Source organism: Manis pentadactyla, chromosome 12 (genome assembly GCF_030020395.1).
Source record: "Manis pentadactyla isolate mManPen7 chromosome 12, mManPen7.hap1, whole genome shotgun sequence".
NCBI classification, from domain to species: domain Eukaryota; kingdom Metazoa; phylum Chordata; class Mammalia; order Pholidota; family Manidae; genus Manis; species Manis pentadactyla.
The window spans coordinates 103563203-103585222 of NC_080030.1; the positions used below are offsets into that span (position 1 = coordinate 103563203).

Below are 22020 nucleotides of genomic sequence, written 5' to 3' on the forward strand. Positions count from 1 at the left end.
TAGTAACTTATTTTATGTTACTATAGTGTATATTTATGTGAACTTTTTAAATCAGTGAAGGAATAATAATTACCTTCTAAAATCATGGATATTTACTATTTTTATAGTTTAGTCTTTAGTCTTTGTTCAAACTTTTTTTCATATCTACAGAAAGATAATCTGATTTTTGCAGCTTCTTAGCCCTGGAAAAATTACATGAACATATGAAAAAGATTAAAATTGGTAGTCCTTGAAATTTAGTAGCATTTTCTCCAACACGTTATTTAGTATTTGACATCAGACATTCGATCTGAATTGTTCAGGTTAAAATACTTATGAAAGTGGAGCTTATTTTTCCTTACTCCCAAAATATAAAGTAGATCAGCTGCTTTTCAGAAATTAAAGTCAAAGCAACACAGTATTTACTTATTTCATGTGTTAATTCATATGTTCAAAAAAGAGTTGTATTTATACTGAAGTTATTAAGTTTAGGGCAAGTTAAACTATGCATTTATTTTATTGCTTATAATTGTGTTTTATTTGATTAGTGAAGGTTTGTAAGTTTATATATATATATATATATATTTAAATGACATATATTGTTTTTCCTCATTGGAATGTAAAAATAATATATTTTCATTATACAAAAATTATAAAATTTAGAAATATAAAAACAACCTAATTCTACTATCCAGTAACAAACACTATTAATAGTTTGCTTGATGTCTTTCTCTTATTGATTCTTCTCTTCTTAAATGTTATATTATAGAACTTTTCAAACCTGTGCTAAAAAAGAAGGTTCATGTATCCATCACCAACCAAGTTTCAGGGATTATAAACACCTCTGTCTAATCTCATTTAATCTCAATTTCCACCAACTTTCTTGCTACCTGTATAATTTTGTAGCAATTTCTAGGCTTCATATCATGTCATACATATATTGTCATATAAATATATATGCATATGTATACAAATATACATATACAAATGTATATATAAATTTATATATTTAATTATTTATTATTTAAAGAGAGTGACTAAAGTATTAAAAATACCACATTGTTAGTATCACATAGAAAAAACTGAGATACCTTAATGACATCATTATCTAACCAACAGTATTTATCTACCTTTTTTCTGATTATTTTTTAGGATTTATTTACTCATTCATTACAATTTACTTATTTTATTTGGGAACTCTTTTGAACATTTCTCTGTAGCTCTCTACAATGAGCATTTCTTATATATTCTCTGAAAGTTCAGTGGGTTTATGAAAATAAAAGGAATGTGGAAATATAGCTTCCCATCATATGTGGGAACAGATACCTTTATGATTTTTAAAAACTATAATTATTTCTTTCACTGTATTAGAGCTTAAGTTCATTCCTGACAGATGCTTAGTAATCTGTCAGTTTTACTGACTGAAAAGCTTTAGTAATTTAACATATCTAAGCTACCGTGGAAAATTAGCAACTTTCTGAAAATTGGAAAACTCATTTCCTGATGCAATTTAGGCAAGGCTGTAAGGATTTTCATTAAATAATATAAAACAAATTAGAGGAATAGAAACAGAACTCAGGGGCAATAAACACAACCACATTAAAAAATGATTTTCACAATGTTAACTGCTTAATGACTAAAACCTTTTAACTGTAGTCTATAGTTTTAAAACCAAAAAATACGTATTTCTTGATTATTAGCTAAGTGATTTGATGTCATTATTATTACTATTATTACTATTTAGAATTTGGCCAAGTTATTTAGAAAATCATAATTTGTATTATAGGGTCTTTAAAGTATAGATTTCAAGTAATTATGAGAAGGTCCAGTAGCATCATAAGGGTCAGGTACTGAATGTGAACTATTTCTCGTTTTTTCATCCTGTACGGTTTTTTTTCTTTCTACACCTACTTGCAGTAAACGCTCGTTTGCTAATCGAGAAGCACATAGAAGTGAGTAGCAGAGTAAGTCAGACGCTTCGCTTCAGTGACGAATGCCGTAAGGTTAATGCAATCATCGCTGAGACAGTTCTCAAGTGTAAAGTGTGTTTTGTTTCTTTTGGTTGCTGACTTCTTCCTTGTGACTTAGACCATTTTCGTTTTTCCTTTCTTTATGTTTCTTTCCACAGAAAGCTGACCTTGCAGTTGCTCCGCTGGCTATTACCTACGTTCGAGAGAAAGTCATCGACTTTTCCAAGCCGTTTATGACCCTTGGAATAAGTATTTTGTACCGCAAGCCCAATGGTACAAACCCAGGCGTCTTCTCCTTCCTGAACCCTCTCTCCCCTGATATCTGGATGTATATTCTGCTGGCCTACTTGGGTGTCAGTTGTGTGCTCTTTGTCATAGCCAGGTAACATGCTCACTTTTGTGATTTCTTTGGCAATTGTTAACTCCTTTTTCTAACTAATAATTGTCAAAAGTCACAATGATTTTACTTTTCTTTTTCTTTATTTCCCATGGGATGCTGAAGAACAATGAACTTTTGAGTCACTTAACTTAGTAAAACATACGTGCTGCCTTTTGGGGCCAGGAAGCATGCTGGTTGTGTTAGTAAGCTGCACGTGTAGTTGAGTTTGCTCTTCCTGATCGGAGTCTGAGAGCTGTCCAAGTAACTCTGACGAGAAAGTTACTGCCTCATGTTGAAGATTTCTTTTGAACGAGACAGCAAAAATAGTATGTTTCACTCATGTGAATTGTGAACAGTCATAAGACAAACCAAAATGGTAACATTTTAAAGATTTTTTTTTAAATGAAACCAAAACTAATTAAGAATAAGCATTTTAAGTATAAAAAGACCATCATTACTTTCTACATAAAATTTGTCCTTTTTTTCACAGAATATATATATCATCACCAAAAATTACCTTATTTCATTGTCATGTGGGGTATATTTCAATCATAAGATCAGAAACTTAAATGCCTAACTGAAAAATACAGACTTTTCTATTTTTAGAATGGCCTTTAAAATCTGTGATACAGTCCAATCTTGGTGCTTTTGCTAGTTCCACTCAGTGGAAATTTATAACCATTTTTCATTTATGTTTCCCTTAAGATCAAATTTTTAACAGGTAGATCATTTCAATCTGATTTAGCTAACTCTTGCCTTAATTAAGAAGATTAAAACTATCTCTCAGGACTCAGAACTCTATTGTTACACTAAAGACTTTGAAAGTCACATAATCATTATAGTTTTTGACTTTTTATAGTGTTAAATATCAAAAAGATAGCTCTAAATCCAAGATGAATTAGAATACTACATATACTTTTTCATGTTGATAATAATACTTGCAGTATATAATTATAATTTTCTTTGTTCTATCATCAAAATTAAATATTAAGTAAGAGGGGATTTTTTTCATTACATTAGATAGATTCTCCTGATCAATTTATCCCTAAGGATATTTGTCTTTTCTGAACTTACTATTTTTTCAACTGGAGTCATGTAATTTTTTTTCCTAGCAATAAAAAAGCTTAGTTCATTCAATTGAAAATAGAATAAAATCAGTTACAGAAGTAGTATGACATTTTTTGATATGCTTACATTTTTGATAACTATACACAGATATTTTTGAAATGTTTACACATAAATGTTATACAGATTTATAATTTTCCACCTAATTGATTTAATATTAACACATGAGTCCTTCAGACTATTATCATTTGCATTTGCCTGAAAATTTATATGGGAACCATATATACATATAGCATTTATATAATGTGCATATATATATATATATGTATGTGTATATATATATATATATGCATGTTAAAATCTTTATTTTAAGTTTAAAGTTTTCCAAAAAATATGAATTTGGAGATGTTTATAAACTTGTAACTCCAGATAATTCCATACATTGTGAAAGTAAAACAGCCTTCTCATTTTGAGCATCTTTGCAACAATTAGATCTTTTTTATAGTGACCAATAAGAGTTATCCTGTTTTATATGTGTTCAGAGAAATGAGTTCAAGAATCCAGCTTAAATGATTTAGTCTAGAGAACTCAGCAGCCTGCCCAGAGGGCAGACAGAAAAATAAATATTCCAAAAAAATAGAAACTTGTAACTCCAGGAACAAAGGTTCCTAGGAGGCACACAACAACATCTAGAGGAAAAGGTCCTGAGATGATTCTGAGGCAACTATGTGAGCATCAATCAAACTGAATTAAGTTCAGTGTAGTTTTCAGGGGATCTTAAGCAGAGACTATTGGGTTACCTTAAATTTGTATTAGGAATTTTAGATATTCCTAATTTTCTGAGCCCAACACATCTGAAATTAGATTCAAAAGCAAGTACCAATACATCTGGATTCTTTCCCAGCTCAAAAGTACATTTGCAAATATAGACATGTGGTATGGCTATACAACTTATCTAACTTTCAAATATTTCTCTAACTCCCACTTTGATAAACCATCCAATAATATAATAATATATTATCTGTATAATTATGGTAACCTGTATTAATTTTACATGAAGGAAATGCATCCATGTCATTCTATTTGAGAACATAACATGAGCTGGTGGGCCACTTCTTTAGTGTCTTTAAACTTTGGAATATCACTATTATATATTATCATTAGTTATTCAATGAATGGATTTGAAAATGATTCTATTTCAGCATGTTATTCAACATTGTGGAAACAAAATAACATTGTTTAAAAAATGAAGTGTAGTATCTTCATTTATGGGCAAATTAACAATCTATTAAATAATAAACAATAGTAGATATCCTATATTAAGTAACACATAATATTAGATATTCTTGGTGAAGAATACATAATACAAAAATGAATTCTTTATATATTATCTGTATATTTTGTTCATTCTTAATATTATTATAATCTTATATAAATATTACCAAATTAAAAAAAAAACACTAATACACTAAAAGACACTTCTTGAATAGAGTCCATTTAAATTCTGAACTGTACCTCCAAAATCAAATAAATTTGTATAATTAAAATCCACATTGACATGGTTTTGAACACTTGCCACCTTGAAAGAAGTTCATGATGTGCAAATGCAGACAAAATGTCCAAGTTTCAACTGCAGAGCTTAATTGGCTTTCTAATTTAAGTGGAATCAATATATTTGCTACCAATTCAAAATGAATGTAGGATTTTGATTTCACCTGTGAATAAATATTATGCCTTATGGCATTTGATATCACTGATGTACTTACTAACATCATTGTTGATGTTAAAATAAATGGAGCATTTTCTTTATCTTTAGGTATATTCTTTTTCTCTATTTCCATAACACTGACAGAGAAAGAAAAGACAAATTACATTTTTAAATAATTCTCAGCTATGTTCCATTCTCACTGAAAATGACAGAAACCAAGTTCCAAAGTAATACCAGTCCAGCAACAAATTCATATTTATAAATTATTGGATGTTGGGTCAATTCCTAAAATTGAATTTTAGGAAGTTATGAGATATCAACTTAGAAATGAAAATAAAGTTTATCTCAAAGTTAAAATATAGTAAATGACTTAAATACCATTCAAATTTTTAATTAGTATTTAACTTTTGTCTTGGTCATCCACTGATAGTATTTCTATTATTAATCTTCTATATCTTTTTAGCTACCAAGTCACAACTTAAGTTTGTTTTCTGCATCCACTCTAGTTTAATTATCCCATCAATTACTCACTCAATTGGTCAAGTATTTGTTAAACCTCCAGTAAGCACTGAATACTTAGGGTCCTATAAAGTATTAAAAATTAATCTATGTCCCTCATCTATTCATTAATTTATTCAGCAGATGTCTATACTGGCTACCTATAATATTTTGAGAATTTTACCAGACATTTAAATCCAAGGACAAACATGACTGGATACATTCTTTTCATTATTAAACTCATAATCAAGGCATTTATCTAATGATAACTATATACTGACATTGAGTGAAATTCATAGAAATATTTGATAGTTACCCTAAGTTTGTTTTTGAATGCCATGTATTTTAAATATATTTGTCTAGAAAATGACTTGTAACATATATTTTACTGGAGAGAAATATGCAACTATGAAGGAAATAAGGCACTGAGAAGATTGCTAGTTATCATCAAAATACTATTATTTGGGGCTTATTGAATATCTGCTTTATCAAAATATCAGCAATATTAGTTTCATGACACATTAAGAATGGATCATAATTGTTGGAATTTATGTTCCTTAAAATTAGATTTAAAAGTAGATTGTGATTGTTATACTTTTAAAAATGTCCCTTATCCCTTATCGTATACAAAATGAGTATTTCACAAATATTTAACAAACATTCTATTTTTTTAACCAGTATTAAGAAAGACACGTCTGGTCTTTATTTTATTTTATTTTTATTTTTTGTCTGGGTATGGTTTTATAACCTACGATCTTTTGCAAACAGTTGCAATATTGTTTATAGCATAATGACATAATCAGCATGCTTACTGGATTAGTTCTGATTTTAAGAGTTAAGATGGCCTGAGGTACTGCATTCTAGATATAGAATGGCCTTGTCCCAAGTAGGTATACTAGCAATAGCTCTTAGTTGACAGAGGATCAGGAAGAGATCTTGTACATGATGGGTTTGTTCTTAACCAGATTTTCCCCTAAACCTTTTCCCCTCCCTTTCTATCCTTTTTTATCTTTGACCTAGGTATATTAGTGTAGAGATTGCCATTAGACATCGAAAGCATCTGGTTAATGAACTCACCCTTTATACCCATAATGAGAGGTATTTTTCACCTTGCTTCAAATATTCCCTTTATTAAATAACGGATAATATTGATACAATAGATACTATTTATAAAATCAGTCAGTTTAAATTCCTATAATATTAGAGAATTTTTTTCTTTAACCGTAGACGTCTCCAAGACCACCAGAGCTCTTTTGAAATTCAGCATGTGAATTTTAGTCTAGGGTTCTTAGGAGTTTTGTATACAAAGATGAAAACTAAAGACCAAACTTAAAAGAAGAGAATAATGGTGCACACATTTCCCTCCAACAGGATTGATGGAAACTTAATTCACTACACTTTTAATAATATTGCATATTTTATTCTGAAATTGGCATTATAAATTTAAATACAAATAAACTCTAGAGAAGAGGAATAATGCCATACCAAATTTTGTAGTAAGAGTATTATTACACAGTAATATTTTAGGTTACTTCAATGAAAAAATGAACATGGTCAAATATAGGGAAGAGTAAAAGAGAGCAAGCAATACTGACTAACTTGGGCTTCTTAGCAAGAATAGAAAACCAAAGAATATTCAGTGTTTTAAATATATAACATTAGTTTTTCCTAAGCTAAAAAGAGTATAGGAATTTCTTGTGTATTTTTGTGTTTAATTACTTTGTATGAATTTTAGAATATTATCTATTATATTATTGGTGTAGGCAGCTGGGGTTGGTTTCCAGAATCGGTTCAAGGGTTTATTATTACAGTGACCACCAGGACTGCCTGGACATAAATTTTGGCTCTAACATGAGCTGTGGTCACATGATCATGAGGTTATATCACTTTACTGAGTGTTCTTATATTTGTAAAAACACTCTGTATTTCTGTTGGGGCTCAGAGGTAAAGATGTTCTTAGTGTTTTTGATGGTTTAACTGAGTTTAGAAAACCATGTCCAAAGTGCTTGCATTAACAGCTTTGATCTTGACTCCTGAGTAGCGTGCAGTAGCTTTTATAATCCTGTCACAATGATGGGTGACATTTAATGCACGGTGAAGGGCAACAGTGAATTATTATACACTTGGAAATGGATAACTGTTTCGGTGGGATGCTCAGTGTTAAACTAATCTGCTGTCAAAAAGACTGTTGTCACATTGAAGTGAAATGCCAATTGCGTCGTGTGCCTCTGCCACCAACTTACCCACCTCTTACTACAAAACCATTTCATTTTTACCTTTCCTGAACATTTTAGATACATTCTACTCTTACTTTTGAGTCACTTCTTTTTTCAAGTAAATGGGAGGGAAATATATCTGTTATTCCTCTTCCCATTTAGCAGTTTTCCTAGGATTTAATGAATATTTGGTTTGAAATAGTGCAGTTTTGCTAATGTGACTTTCACACATAAGAGATTATTAAAATTGATTATATTAAAAATTACCTCAATTATGAACCTAAAAATCCATAGAAACTGAGTAAAACTACATGCGTTTTCAAACCATGGTTCCACAGGAGATGAAGCTGCTTCTACATTAACACAGTTTTTTTTTTTCTTCACAAACTGTTATTTGGTAAATCCATTATAAAACAAGATACCTCTTTATTTGTATGGTTCCAGTAATGTTCGTGGTTGCAATATAGACATGGAATCGCTAACCCAGAAAAAAATCTTACTTTCCATAATTAGTAGAACCAAACTAACTGAAACTAAGTTAAATCAGTGACTTCTTTTCTGCTATGAGAATATGGTATCTTAATTACTGAGGCACTAGAGATTTCAGCTGAAAGTATTTGGATAAGGTAAAGAAGAGAATCTCAGTCATGAGAGAACATCATAATATGTCCTCAAACATATTTTCCACCTCTCAGTTTTATAAGCATGCTAGACATTTATAAGAATAAAAGATTTGAGAAAAAAAGGAGTAAGACAAAGGAGATTTGAAATTAAAGTGCTTTTTCTGTAATCAAATGCTTGGTGACATTTTCTTTTAAAGATGACGGTGCTTCAGTATCTGTTAGATCTTACATGTCTTTCAAAATTATTTTTTCATGAAAAACTTTTCATTGATAGGGCACAATTGAGTATAAATTCGAGAACAAAAGTTTAGTAGCCATTTTTAATTTTTCATATCCTGTGGATAAATTATTTGCTTCTCTGTTTTTCTTTGCCTGCATCACTAAATTGAATTCAGGCCCATAGAAGCGAAACAAGCCGCCTCTGTCTAGTCACTGCAGGTGTGTCCAGCCAACAAATACCTTGGCCAATGAGTTTCTGAGAACTATGGTGATCATATGATGATTTGTTTCAATTTAGATGCTCCACAGTGGGTAGCTCTGCAAATCACAGAAACTATTTTTAATAACTTACTGTATACAGAGTCACATTAAGAAACAAGGATGCTAAAATCTTGAAGTTGAAAGTTTAATTATATTTGCTACCAAACAATGGCATTTCTCAATGAAGCTTTTTTTAGAACATCTAACCGTGGCTTTTACACACACATACACACACACCTCCATGAGAAACAATACTCCTGTAAGAAATTATTCTAGAAAAACTTGGAAAGATTTGGAAAAGGTATGTAGTGGCTTCTCCGGCAAGTAACAGTACTGAAAATGGTTTCTCTACCTTTTTTTTCTTTTCTTTTGTTTCCTTTCTTTTTTTCTTTCTTTCTTTTGGACAATAAGAAATATTTCAGGTGACTCTTAAGAGCCAACCAGAGAAAGAGAAACAAGCATTTTTCACCAATGACACACTCTTCTCTAGTCTGCGGTCTCTAGGCGTTGCTGCTCCGTGGCTGTGGAGCGCTGTAATGCTTCCCAGGACCCCTCTCCACAGCTTGTCCTGTTTTTGTTAATTCTCAAAACAAAACTGCCCTTCTGCTTCTCCGTGGCCACCAGGAAAATGGTCCCCTAAATTTGGGTGGGTGGGGATTCTCACACACCTAAGGAAGATCTTCACCATCTAAAACTAGGGGTTATTTGTGTTTTTCTTTCTATTTGACTTTGTACAATGATTGAGAATACTTGGCTCAAAACAAGGCAGTTGTCTTGAGAAATAGAGAGAAATAGGTTTTGTTGTGTTTTTTCTTTAATGGTAAGCATGACACCTACATTAACAACATTTTCACCTGGATAAAACTGTCTTTGCTGTAGATCACTGGAGTAAATAAGTTCTTTCAGATCGATGTTTTCCTGTATATAGTTTTGAACTGGGCTGGTGAGTTACGTAGAAGAAGTCATTGAGAGAAAGGAAGAAAACTCATACATATCTCATGTCAACAATAGCCAGGTCATATTTGAGAGATTAATTTATTAGCTTCTTTTTTCAGGGACTGTGTTTTTAATGGTTTGACTAAAGGAACGAATATACAATCACACCCCTTGCAAATGAGATTAGAGGTGTTTTCCCTTTGTTTAATGCTATTGTTGTTACACTTTTAAAATTTTAATTTACTATAGGGAGGAAGGTTGGTCTAAATCTGTTTTGGGAAGAAAACAGAAAACAGACTTAGAAAAGGAACTTGTATAGCTTCATTCTTTTTGATTATCGTGTTACATTCACCTTTATCCTTCTAAAATTTTAGAATAAAAAAGACCTTGGACTTTTTTTTTAAAAGAATATTGTATAAAATATTTGTACTACATGTTAGTAGTATATTGTTTTATAATAACAGATGATTACTGAGAAGAATCACCTTAATTAGCTACACTTAAGAAATATGTCTTTCTTTTTAGATTTGCAAATAAGAAACTAATATTTCCAGACACTTGGGTACCTAAGCAAGAGACATTATTAGCAAGCCACACCTGTGTGGATTTGCATTAGAAACCTAATTTCTAGAAATGCTAACTTTGTTTCCCTCTGAAAATTACTTGTTGCATATAGTACAAGAATTGAACCACACTGTGAGCTTTCCTAGAAACTCAAAATGCTATTGATATTATTTTAATTTTTTTTCATAATTCATGGATGTGGAAGAAATAGCATCAGTATTAAATGAAAATGTATGAATGTAATTTTTAATGGTAATTTATGACTTATTTCTTCATGATATGTAAAATAATATACTCTATCCAAATAATTAATGAGTAGGAGATACAGTGTCATCAACCAGTGTTAATTTCATTCATTAGAGCATGTCACAACACCTTAATTGCTATAATTTCTTACATTCCATTACATAATTACATCATTCAAGTTAAAGTGTTTTCATATCAATCCTGTTGGATTTTTTAGGAAAACTATTATTGCTTTCTCAAATAGCAATAGGAATTTCAATATGTTTGGATAGAAAGAGCTTGATAATATCTATATTGTATATAAATAGAATTAGTAAAACAAATAACAACATAAACTATTCTGTTGATTTTCAAGACCTATAGCATTCAATATTTCTAGTTAACCCCTGCTTAATGAGGAAGACTATAAAAATGTGATGTTCTCTGCTAGAAATATGTTGATTTTATATACTATTTTTGAAATTTTGTTTGGAAGCCCAGAAATTAACTTGAAAATCTTTATGACCAAAAACCTTATTAATGAAGTAATTATACACACCTGCATTTAAAACTATAATAAGTCTTTCTATACTGTCTAATGTACATTGGATTAAACATAATTTTGTTTCAATACCTTATAAAACACAGAAGAGGTAATCCCCAACCCCAGGCCTGGATTTAACTTAGTTTCCTGATATTCTTTATGAGAGATGTTTAACTCTAAAATAACTATTTTAAAATATTTAACATTTTCATGTGCCCCTGTATGATGACTCCTGAGATGATAAAATGAAGTGAATGAATTTACAGTAGATTTTCCTGCTAAAAGAATGGACTTAATATTTGAAGCAAAGGTGAAACTTTAGGTTTTGAATGTTACTGGCATGATAAACATTATAAACAGAATAGGGCTACAACTGCCATCTAAGTTGGTTCAGAATATGCACCTGAATATTATTTTAACATAATAAAATTAGGTAAGTGTCTCCCTGCTTCCCTTTCTATCATTGGTACTGAGAATGGGGGTGTTGGGAGGTGTGGTTTAATATAAAGTAAGTGGTTATGAGACTGACTGAAGATATGTTTTGGAAACTGATATTACTTAAGTGATTCTACCATAAAAGATTGAAAATAATGAAAATTTTACCTGTAGAAGAACATGCAAAAACGAGATTCATATTCAGGGAAATTTATGTTGTGTATGTTAATTTGAAAATTTTACTACCTCAATTTTCAATTAGGGCTTCAAAACATCCTAATTGGGAAGATATTAAAATAATGTTTAAAATCTTCCATCTACCAAAAATTTTTAAATATTTATGCTATTTCTTAATTCAGTTATTTCAGTTGAAAACAAAGTGAATGCTTTCCAAACATACTTCAGATGTCTTAGATACTAAACTGCATATGCAGTGTATCCACTTAATTTTTAAATATTTTATTGATGTGTTTCATACAACAGAGTACAATTTCAAAGATATTTAGTTGGAAGAAAAGAAGGCCCATTTAACCATGTAAAACTTCTATTACAATTAATTTTCTAGTTAAAAATTCAATGAGAAAAGAAAAACCTTATATGTTTGCATGTTTATGGTGGCTGGTTTGCAATTTTCTTATAATCCAGATATTTGCATATTTGCTAGATCAAGTTAAATGTCCAAGTGATGCTAGAAAAATCAAATGCTGTTTTTCCAACACTAGCTTCAAGTTCTTGCTGATACCATCATTTACTTATTGAATGTCCATATTTTTAAAAAATCATAGTCTGTTTCATTTTCTTGTATTGGAAACCAATGACCACCTGTCCAATCTGAGGACAGTCTGTCTTGGGCCTCTTAATACTGGACTTACTGCTTTTAAAATCCTTAGCAAGTGTGTTGCAAGCTGAACACTTGCTTCTGATCTGTAAGTCTAAAGAGATTCTTTCAAATGTAAATTGTGCTCATATTGATTTTAAAATAACTACTTTTTAATGTTTAGTGCATCACTTGCAAACAAACAGCAATATTGGTAAGAAGTTATTGATAGCACAAACCAATGATTTCTTATCCATTGTTGACAGGTGGGTCATTCTCCTTATTATTCCCAATTTAAAGCCACTCTTAATTTAATTTGATTGAACAACTGTTTAAAAAAATGGTATTAGTAAGTATTGAATGAGACTATATAAAAGCCATTTTTTAATTTTAAAAATAGATTCCAGCTTTAAGTGTAGAATTATATTTTTTATTTTATGTGTGTAAAATTAGTCTGAATTTTATGGGAATCAAAATAATGTCTTTCCTGCCTTTAAGAAATCTCAAAATGATCAATAGGTGATTATAATAAGGACTTTTTTATTCTATAAGAATACAAATAATTTTGGCTAGTTTAAAATTTAAGTAAGTTTTGGTATAACATTATGACTTAATTTTATTTTAAAAATATTTCTTAGGATAAGAGTAGGTCACAAAGATTTGAAATCAGCCTATTGTTGAGGCTAATTCCTACGTCAACCATAAATTTTAAACGGGAATGAATAGGAAGCCCCACATTTTGAAGACATTTATTGTTTCTAGTTTTGCACTTGTAGCTCATAGTGATATTTATTTTCTTCAAGATTATATTTTTAATAAAAATGTATCATGGTTTAAATTTGTCCTTAATAAATTGCAAATCAATGGAATTGATCATCGTTACCATCTCATTAAGCCCTTCCAGTCCATTTAATGTACTAAATAATATGTTCACTAGCATATTATTGTAGCATTCATGTGCAGATAACCTTGTGCTTCACTCTGTAAATCTGGTGACTTTCTGGCACTAACGCCTCCAATTAAACAATGCCAAGATTAATTACTGAACCATGTAGGGCATAAAAATTTAACATAAACAATTTGTATTTTTCATTAGTAAGTAGTATGATGGTAATTGTTTAATGGCTGACTATGACAAGGAGAGAGGCTTTGGTTTGTAGCAATTGCTCATTTTTGTGCTCTAAGTGTTACCACAGTGGTCCATATGAAACTGCATGTAGGGTGTCACTGAATGTGGAGTTGGGAGGATAGATGCAAAATTGGCTCTCATAAGCCAATGTGAGCTGGCTGCAGTGTACTACTAATATATAACATGATCAAAGTCAGGGAAAAGTACAGGCCATGAAAGCAGGTAGCAGGTAGCAGGTAGTCCCTGTAGAACGTGTATATATAGATATATAGGGTGTATCAGGATGTGGGGAAGAGAATGTCAAGGGCGTAGAGCCCTGAAATCAAAAGTAGAGTTGGGTTTCTAGTAATACAGTTAGAATCTTTGAAGAAGTTCTAAACTGAAATACCAATTTATCCTCTCATTCATGAAAATAATTCGATACCTAAACAATTAGTTTAATTTTTTGAAGTTAACTACATATTAGAAAAAATATCTATGGAAAAAATAAAATGCACTACAGAAACTTTGGCTATCTGACAGTCTCATGGAGTAACGGATGCTGTTTGCTCCATTATTGAGATTTTATTATTAAATTAGAAAACTTTAACCCTTTACATGGAACACTTTTAATCATGAAATGGTCTTCCTTGCTTTTAATTTTTAATCAAAATTGTGAAAGGAACAAGATTGTCTAAGATCATTCAGTAGAAATATTATAAAAATTTATTAATATCCTCTGGAAGTTTAGTAACAGGTCAGAGCCTGTGTTAGTAGGAAGCACTTCATATGTAGATAAAAGGAAGCCTCACAAATAATTCCTAAGTAAACGGGGGCATGACTGTTCCTCTGGAATCTTAAGTTAGTCAGGGCAAGGTTGAAACAGCTGCTGAAAGCTGGTATCAAGGATCTTGGCACCTTCTACCTATGTGCTATCCTCTGCCTCCTGATTGCAAGACAGTTGCTGCGACTACAGGCATCATGGCTGTGTCTCAGCTAGGGGGCAGGGAGAAAGGAAAAGGGCAAAAAACAGAAGTGATTGCCTCTTACTTCAGAAAGGAACTTCTCCTTCTATCGGCATCATATTGGCTAGAATTATTTTACTTGACTAGTCCTTCCTCCAAAAGGCTGCAGATGTGTTTCTTTGATCTGGGTATAGCCCATCTCAGTTCCTTTGTAAGGACAGATGTCGTTGAGAATGTCATTGGCTGTGTCTGCCATAGGGATTAGTAAAATGTGAAGTAATGTTTGGCCGGACATGAAATTCTCTCAGATTTTTTATTTTAAGTGTGTATTTCTGAAGTTTTCTTTGTCTTTCTTTCTTACCTGTCATCTGGGTGCCTGTCTCTTAGCAGCCTGCCTACTTCCTTCCTGGTTGTTATTTTAAACTAGCTTTCTCTTTAAAACAGATTGGCGCTTGTTTAAAAATGTATGAAAAGTAAGTGTAAATACTTAATATTTTAGAGTCCTTTTGTACTTTCTTTCTGGCCCTGGCCTATATGTTTGAGGCATGAATTTACCAAATTAGTGTCAGAAGCATGGATTATATAACTCTAATATTATCTTAAATGATACTATCAAAATATAAATGTTCAATCCCATAAGAAAATAACTAGTTGGTTTTTGATGTGAAATATTCCAGTACATCAATGTTTTCCCTAACTTTCCAAAAAAACATGAAGAAGTTAGAGCAAAATAAAAAACTACTAAATGTGGTAGGCTCTGCAATACTTGTACAATATCAATGTATTATAGCATATCAAGGGCAGTGCTTATAAAGCATCAGATGCAAATCTGTTCCTAGGGGGGAAAAAATGAACCCAAGAGAGTTCTATGACCAAATAAGGTCTGGAGAACTATGACTTGATCCTCCTCTTGGACATTTACCATTAACAAAGGCTCTGAGAAGTCTTGCAATAAAGAAATCTGCTTAAGTTTGTTTAACACATCTTCCAGACATTCTTAGCCATGTGACATATTTTCTCCTGTTAATGTCTCTATTATCTCTTCTTTTGTGTTTTCTACTGATAATAATCTGCTGAATCAAATGTGTGAAGCATTTCTTTAATGTACAAATTCATTAAATTTTTTTCATCATACGTATTCCATACAGATTAAATCACCTGTAATGAGACTGAGTTAGCATCTGTGCTCCTGATCCCTCGTGGTATTAATATGTGTTTATTTTGCTGATATACATGGAAAGATAAGATTCCATCACATCTATTTAAATTACAGCTTATAACAATAGTACTTGTGTAAGTTAACTAATATTTTTAACTTAAAAAAATTTTTTCTTGATAATTTAGTTGCTTCCATTTTTAATATGTGCTCTCTAAAAATAAAATAGTGAATGTGAAAATTTTATATTTAATTATGAAATTTAAAATTTTTCCTTCATTTATAAATTTTTGCTTTTAGGGCAATTTGTTGTCACTTATTTGTGGTTAGAAAATAAAGTTTTGTTATGAAATTATCAGAAAGACTCTCACTGAATATTTAAGAAAACATTCCCTACATGTATTGAAAGTTATAAAATAACTATATAATTGGAAGAAGTAAAAAACCTTACTATGGAATATTGGTAAACCCAGCAAGTAACCTCTCTATTTCCATATTGGAAAATTGTTCGAGAGCATTTACATGGCTTAAATAAATTTCAGTAATTTATCTTATGTGTTAAAGGAGGAAGTATTTTACAAAATAGTTGATAATTTGTGTTATTGCAATGACAAAATTAGTTATCTATTCTATGAATGGTCAGCACTCTGGATAAATGAATTATGTAGACTCTAATTTTAGACATAATTTTGAAGCTGCATATTTTTATAAGGTTGTCATCTTTTCTGTTGAAGTCTTACTTGTCTGCCTTATAACCCACACTCTACAATCAAGGCTGAGGAAGGTCGCCATATTTTAAATCTCATTTACATGTTTGACAACATCAAATGATAATCATTAGTGTTCTAGTTCTAAATGGAATCCAAGTACCATAAGGGTAAAAAGTCAGAAAATAAGTAGCAAATACAGCACACATGTGAGCCTAGAGTGTCTTAGAGTCAACCACAGTGTCTTAAAATGACCTGTCTAGGGACAACCAGCAATTTTTATCTACATGATTCTAGTTTGCTCATCTTATGCAGGTTGGACAGGTAGCAATTTTGAATGGCTCATGTTAAAATGAATGCAATTATCAAAGGATTATGTGGTCCATCCTGCAAAGCATTCACTCATTTTAATCTTTTGTTTGCAGCATTCTTGATCCTCTTACACACTCTCATTTATAGTTAATAGGAAGTATTATCACTCAGGGCTTAGCCTATTTCAAATGAAAGATGCTTTTAGATAAAAACTCCCTAAATGGCAGTTACTTTCTCAAATTTAGACAGTGTTGTTTAATTTGTTCTATAAAATCAGTGAAGGTATGTTATTTATTTACTTTGTGATATATTATGTACCCAAAATATTAAGCCTATAATCATAACTTTGAACATGACTGAGGTTATTTAAGTTCTGATCAGGTCCTGAATAATAATACACTGATTTTTTTTGTTGTTCATGATCTTTTCATTGCTGAAAATCATTCCACGTGTATCAATCACCTCTCTCTCTTCCATCCATCAATTTATCAATAAGTATTAGCCAAAAAAATCACAATATGAGAATATATTTCCTTATGTATTTCCCATTTATAATTCCTAATATAAATTTATTTGAGATAAACTGATAGGGATTATAGTTTATTCAGAAATAAAGAGTTGGAATTTTATGTTTCAAGTTTGATTAAATGAAAAAACATTACATAAGACAGTTACAATTATGTGTATTAATATTATGGGTGATAAAAATTACTTCTACTACAAAATAATACAGCAACTTGAAGAAAATAATCTCATCTCCTTAATTCAAATATGAAAGCCCATTCAGAAATTCCACTATGAAATAAAGTATATACAAAATATTATTTCAAAAATCCGATTTGTTGAGAGAAGCTGTATTTTTTCTTTTTCTTTTTAATGTAGGTATTTTAAAGGAATTTTGTGTGAGAGGATTTCCTACAAATGTTTTGACTCCTTTCAGTTTTAATCATAAAGCAAAATCTAGTGCATGTGCCTACGTATGGATGTGTGTGTGTTTAAACCTTAGGATGAAGTCCAGAAACTTCAGAGACTTAAATTCATTTACCCCCAAATTTTTGAATACCCACTCTTTCTGGAATGCTGACTGAACGATTTGGAGGAATACAAACAATAGGTGTTCAGTCTAAGTGGAAGGATTTAAAATTTCATATTGTGAAGAGACAAATGTACATGGGAAGGTACCAGAAAATAAGAATTAATTTGTACTCAGAGACAGCACTCCCAAAGGCATGAAGGGTGAGGCAGCTTTCTAAAAGGACATAAAATCTGTGTAGCAGGGTCAAGAAGAAGTTAGAAAACAACTGGGGCTCCAGTGTTAAGCACTGACTACAGATGGCACCCAGTCGCTACATGTGTCCTACATGTGGTGTAGCTAAAGGCTATATGCCAGACCCCAACAAACAGCAATTCCATTTGCTGTTTTTGGTTCTGTTAATCACCTGTTACCTACATAAGATTTGATTTACTGGCCTAATAAATATTAGTAAATACTATAGAAGTGGTAGCACAGCAAACAACAGATTGTTTTTCTCAAAGAACCAGCTCTTGGTTTCACTAATTTTTCTATTGTTTTATTCTTCTCAATTTTATTTATTTCTTCTCTGATCTTTATTATGTCCCTCCTTCTGCTGACTTTGGGCTTCATTTGATCTTCTTTTTCCAGTTTCAATAATTGTGAATTTAGACCATTCATTTGGGATTGTTCTTCCTTCTTTAAATAGGCCTGGGTTGCTGTATACTTTCCTCCTAGAACCGTGTTCGCTGTGTCCCACAGAAGTTGGGGTGTTGTGCTGTTTTCATTTGTCTCCATACATTGCTTGATCTCTGTTTTAATTTGGTCGTTGATCCATTGATTATTTAGAAGCATGTTGTTAAGCCTCCATGTGTTTGCAACAGATTGTTTTTGATAGTTACTTTTTTCCTTGTTTATTGTTTTAAAATCCAAGCACCTATATAGTCAGCACGATATGAACAAAGGCACAAAACAAAATGAACAGAGCAATAAAATGACCATATTAAAATTGATTGCTATCAGCTTTCCAGATATCTGCAATGTAAAGGCAATGAGATTGTTGCATACAATTCTGAAAATCATGTAGATATGATATTTTGGGAGCAGAAGTATAAATAAGTATGGCAACAATATAAATATATTAACTATAACCCAGATAGATATATAATATTTAAATAAGACACTGGGACGCACATAAATTAATTTACAATACAAAGTTGTAAGTTCTTGAAACACTTTTAAGTAGAACCAGTTAGTGGATGACAAGAATTGTCTATTGTTTAAATGCATTAAGACATTTAAGAGAACAAAATTATGTCTTTAAAAACAATAAAACTACCAACACCATTTCAAATATAATAACAGTCTATTAAGTTCTAGGTCTGTGAGTGATAAACAGAATGTCAGTATATAATCAGTGGAACCTCATACCAAAAATGAAGAAGCCAAAGTGTGTAGAAACAAAGGAACCTGACAAGTGTCCTCCTGCATATATCATAGAACTGAAGCCAGAGTGCTAACTCCATGCAGTTCACCAGGGCAGGAATGCAAAATTTAGCCACCCATGAGCAGAACCCCACTTTCACAATTATAATTAAAGTTCCCATTTTAAAGTTTCCAACCTGCAAGACTTTAAGAAGTAGTATACCTAACAATGTGTTTGCAATTTTTCATAGGAATCTTTTTGCTGATTACATTTAATATTTCAGGTATTGAGTTATTACATTTCATTGCTCTTTTCCACCCCCCTAGAAGCCCTTAATGATGTTTCTAATCTTTAAAACATGACTGTAGAGTTCTATCAGCTACATAGTATTAGGCGATATGACACATTCTGGTTTGTTACTTAGTCCCTCATTTATTCTTGAGATGATTTAAAATACATCCTGGTCCAATGTGCATCTTTCACTGTGCTCGATCAGAGACACTGAGATTGTCTTTCCCTCCTCTCTCACCTCTTCTTCCACCTTCCTTGCCCCTGTTTAATACAGAAGGCACGTTTCTGAATTTGTCCTCTCTCCCTTTCCTGACTCCCAGTCATCGAATTGTAACTGGTGAGAGCTTTTCAGCGAGATTTGACCACTTTTTCTCAGTGCTTCATTGTTCTGTCCAAAGTAGTGTTTGCTACAGATCTAATTTAAAACCATCAGACAATTTCATTTATTAAATAGCTTTGGTTGTTTTAAAATATAAATAAAATATGTAAAGCTAAGCTAAGATTCATTGGAAATTCTTTATGTCATCATGTTATGTATAGCTTCTTTACATACCAGAAGTTGTAAAGTCTGCTCTTTATTATTTTTCATGTAGTATTGAGAATATGTGCAAGCCCATATCTAAGCTAGTGGAATGTGGTAAGATTTTTGTTCCAGTCAGTTTACCTATTCCTTAACTATCATCTCTTTTCAATACATTTGAGTAGGGATTAAAGTAAATATTGCTTGCTTATGACATGTATCTGAAAATTTCCGGAACTAAAAGTCAATTTTGTCGGCTTAGGAGAGTTCACAGAGAAGCAAAAGAGAAAATAGTTAATGGGATTTAGTAGAAATTGTAAGTAATTACATAACAATGTAGACTAACTCATTAAGTTCACTATTATTCAATTAACAAATTTCCAGAATGTAATATATTTAATGAGTACATTCACTCTGAAAAGACAGAGGTGAGATGAAGAGTAGAGATGGGGACATAACATTCACAAAAAATAGCAGATGCAGACAATCAAGGTAAATTAAAAAGAACAATCATACTAAGCATTATAAATTTATTTTGAAATGAGGTGATTTTATGGGACTCTTATTTTATACATAAGAAAATTGAGGTATTCGATTGAAAGATTTCCTGGAAGTCACATTGTCAATATGGTATAAAAATTAAAAATGTTTTCTTTGAAAAAGAGATTACCTGTTTAAAATTATTATTAAAACTAAATTCAAAGTTAGAAAATTTATTGAATAACTAGCAGGTGTTACATAGGGATAAAGCATCATTAATAAGAAGGATTTAGTTATTGACTGTCATCAGCACAGCGGGAATTTTGATGTTAAATGTTATGAAAAATTCTATTGAAGCACCCACAATTTTAAAACAAGTTTTTATAGAAATGATTACTGACATTATGTCCAGGAAATCCCCCTAAAGAGGGGCAGCAAGTCATAATTTAAATGCTTTAAATACATACGGTGCTGGTTTTAGCATGAATGGAGAAGTACTAGATGCTGAAAGAAGATAGTTTCTTTTAAAAAATTCATTTGGGATTTAGAAAAAAAAGGTATCTGCTGCTAGAAGTTGGAACAGTCTATTTGTTTAACTAAGCAGACAGTCAAGCTTGAGATGAAAAAAATATTTTGAGAAATTAAAGAACTGATAGCTCAGAGAAATGAACAGACACAGATGGATTTCTTGGCCTTCTTTCATGAGCACATTTCCTATTTTATTGGCTTGGGATAGTAAATTTTTTAAATGTATCAAAATGCATGTTTTGAAAATGGATAAAATATGTTCTTTGCTTCTTTGAAAAACAATAACTATATACGTGTGTGTATATATATATATACACACACACACATATACATACATATACACCATACACACACACACACATGCACTCCCACTGAACAAAAGTTTAAAACAAACAAATAAACAGACAATTCAATTACATAACCATTGTAGAAAGAAGCACTGACAGAAAAAAAATCTGGTAAAATTAGAAATCTTTAGTTTTGAGAACACATAAATGTTATGATGTATATAAGCTCTTATTTCAAGATTATTTTAAAATATATGTATTCTAAAAAACGCCTGTATTATATGTAGTTATAAAATTTGAGCATCAAGCAGAATCACTTGAGTTACTTCCAATTGAATATTTTGTAAAGAACAAGAGAAACATTTATCAATCGCATATTTTTCTGTGTTAAAGAACAAAAGACAAATACTGTAAAACAAAAATAAAAACAATCAAACTCGGAAAAAGAGATCAGATTTATGGTTCCCAGAAGCAGAAGTGGTGGGAAGGAGGAATTGGAAGAAGGTGGTCATAGGTACAAATTTCCAGTTATCAGAAGTTATAAGATAAATAAGTACTAGGTATGCAGCATGCCACGTCAGGACTGCAGCTGACACTGCTGGAAGATATATAGGGAAGTGGTTAAGAGAGTAAATCTTATAGGAGTTCAAGTCACAAAGAGAAAATTTTTTTTCCTCTTTTTTCCTTTGCTTCTTATTGTATCTACCTGAGAAGATGCATGTTAGGTGAACTATTGTGAGAATCATTTCACAATATATATAAATCAAATCATCATGCTATACTTCTGAA

General features: G+C 31.3%; 1 protein-coding gene across 7 annotated transcripts in view; it reads left to right on the forward strand.

The window, feature by feature from the left end:
* GRIK2 (glutamate ionotropic receptor kainate type subunit 2) overlaps positions 1-22020 on the forward strand; it is a 588905-nt gene that overhangs the window by 450480 nt on the left and 116405 nt on the right. For 6 of the 7 annotated variants that reach the window (XM_036890423.2, XM_036890420.2, XM_036890419.2 and 3 more), the window contains one exon: positions 2108-2331. In XM_036890423.2, the coding sequence (XP_036746318.1) occupies positions 2108-2331 (224 nt within the window). The remainder of the gene's footprint in view (positions 1-2107; positions 2332-22020) is intronic. The other variant, XM_036890425.2, reaches the window with a different exon arrangement.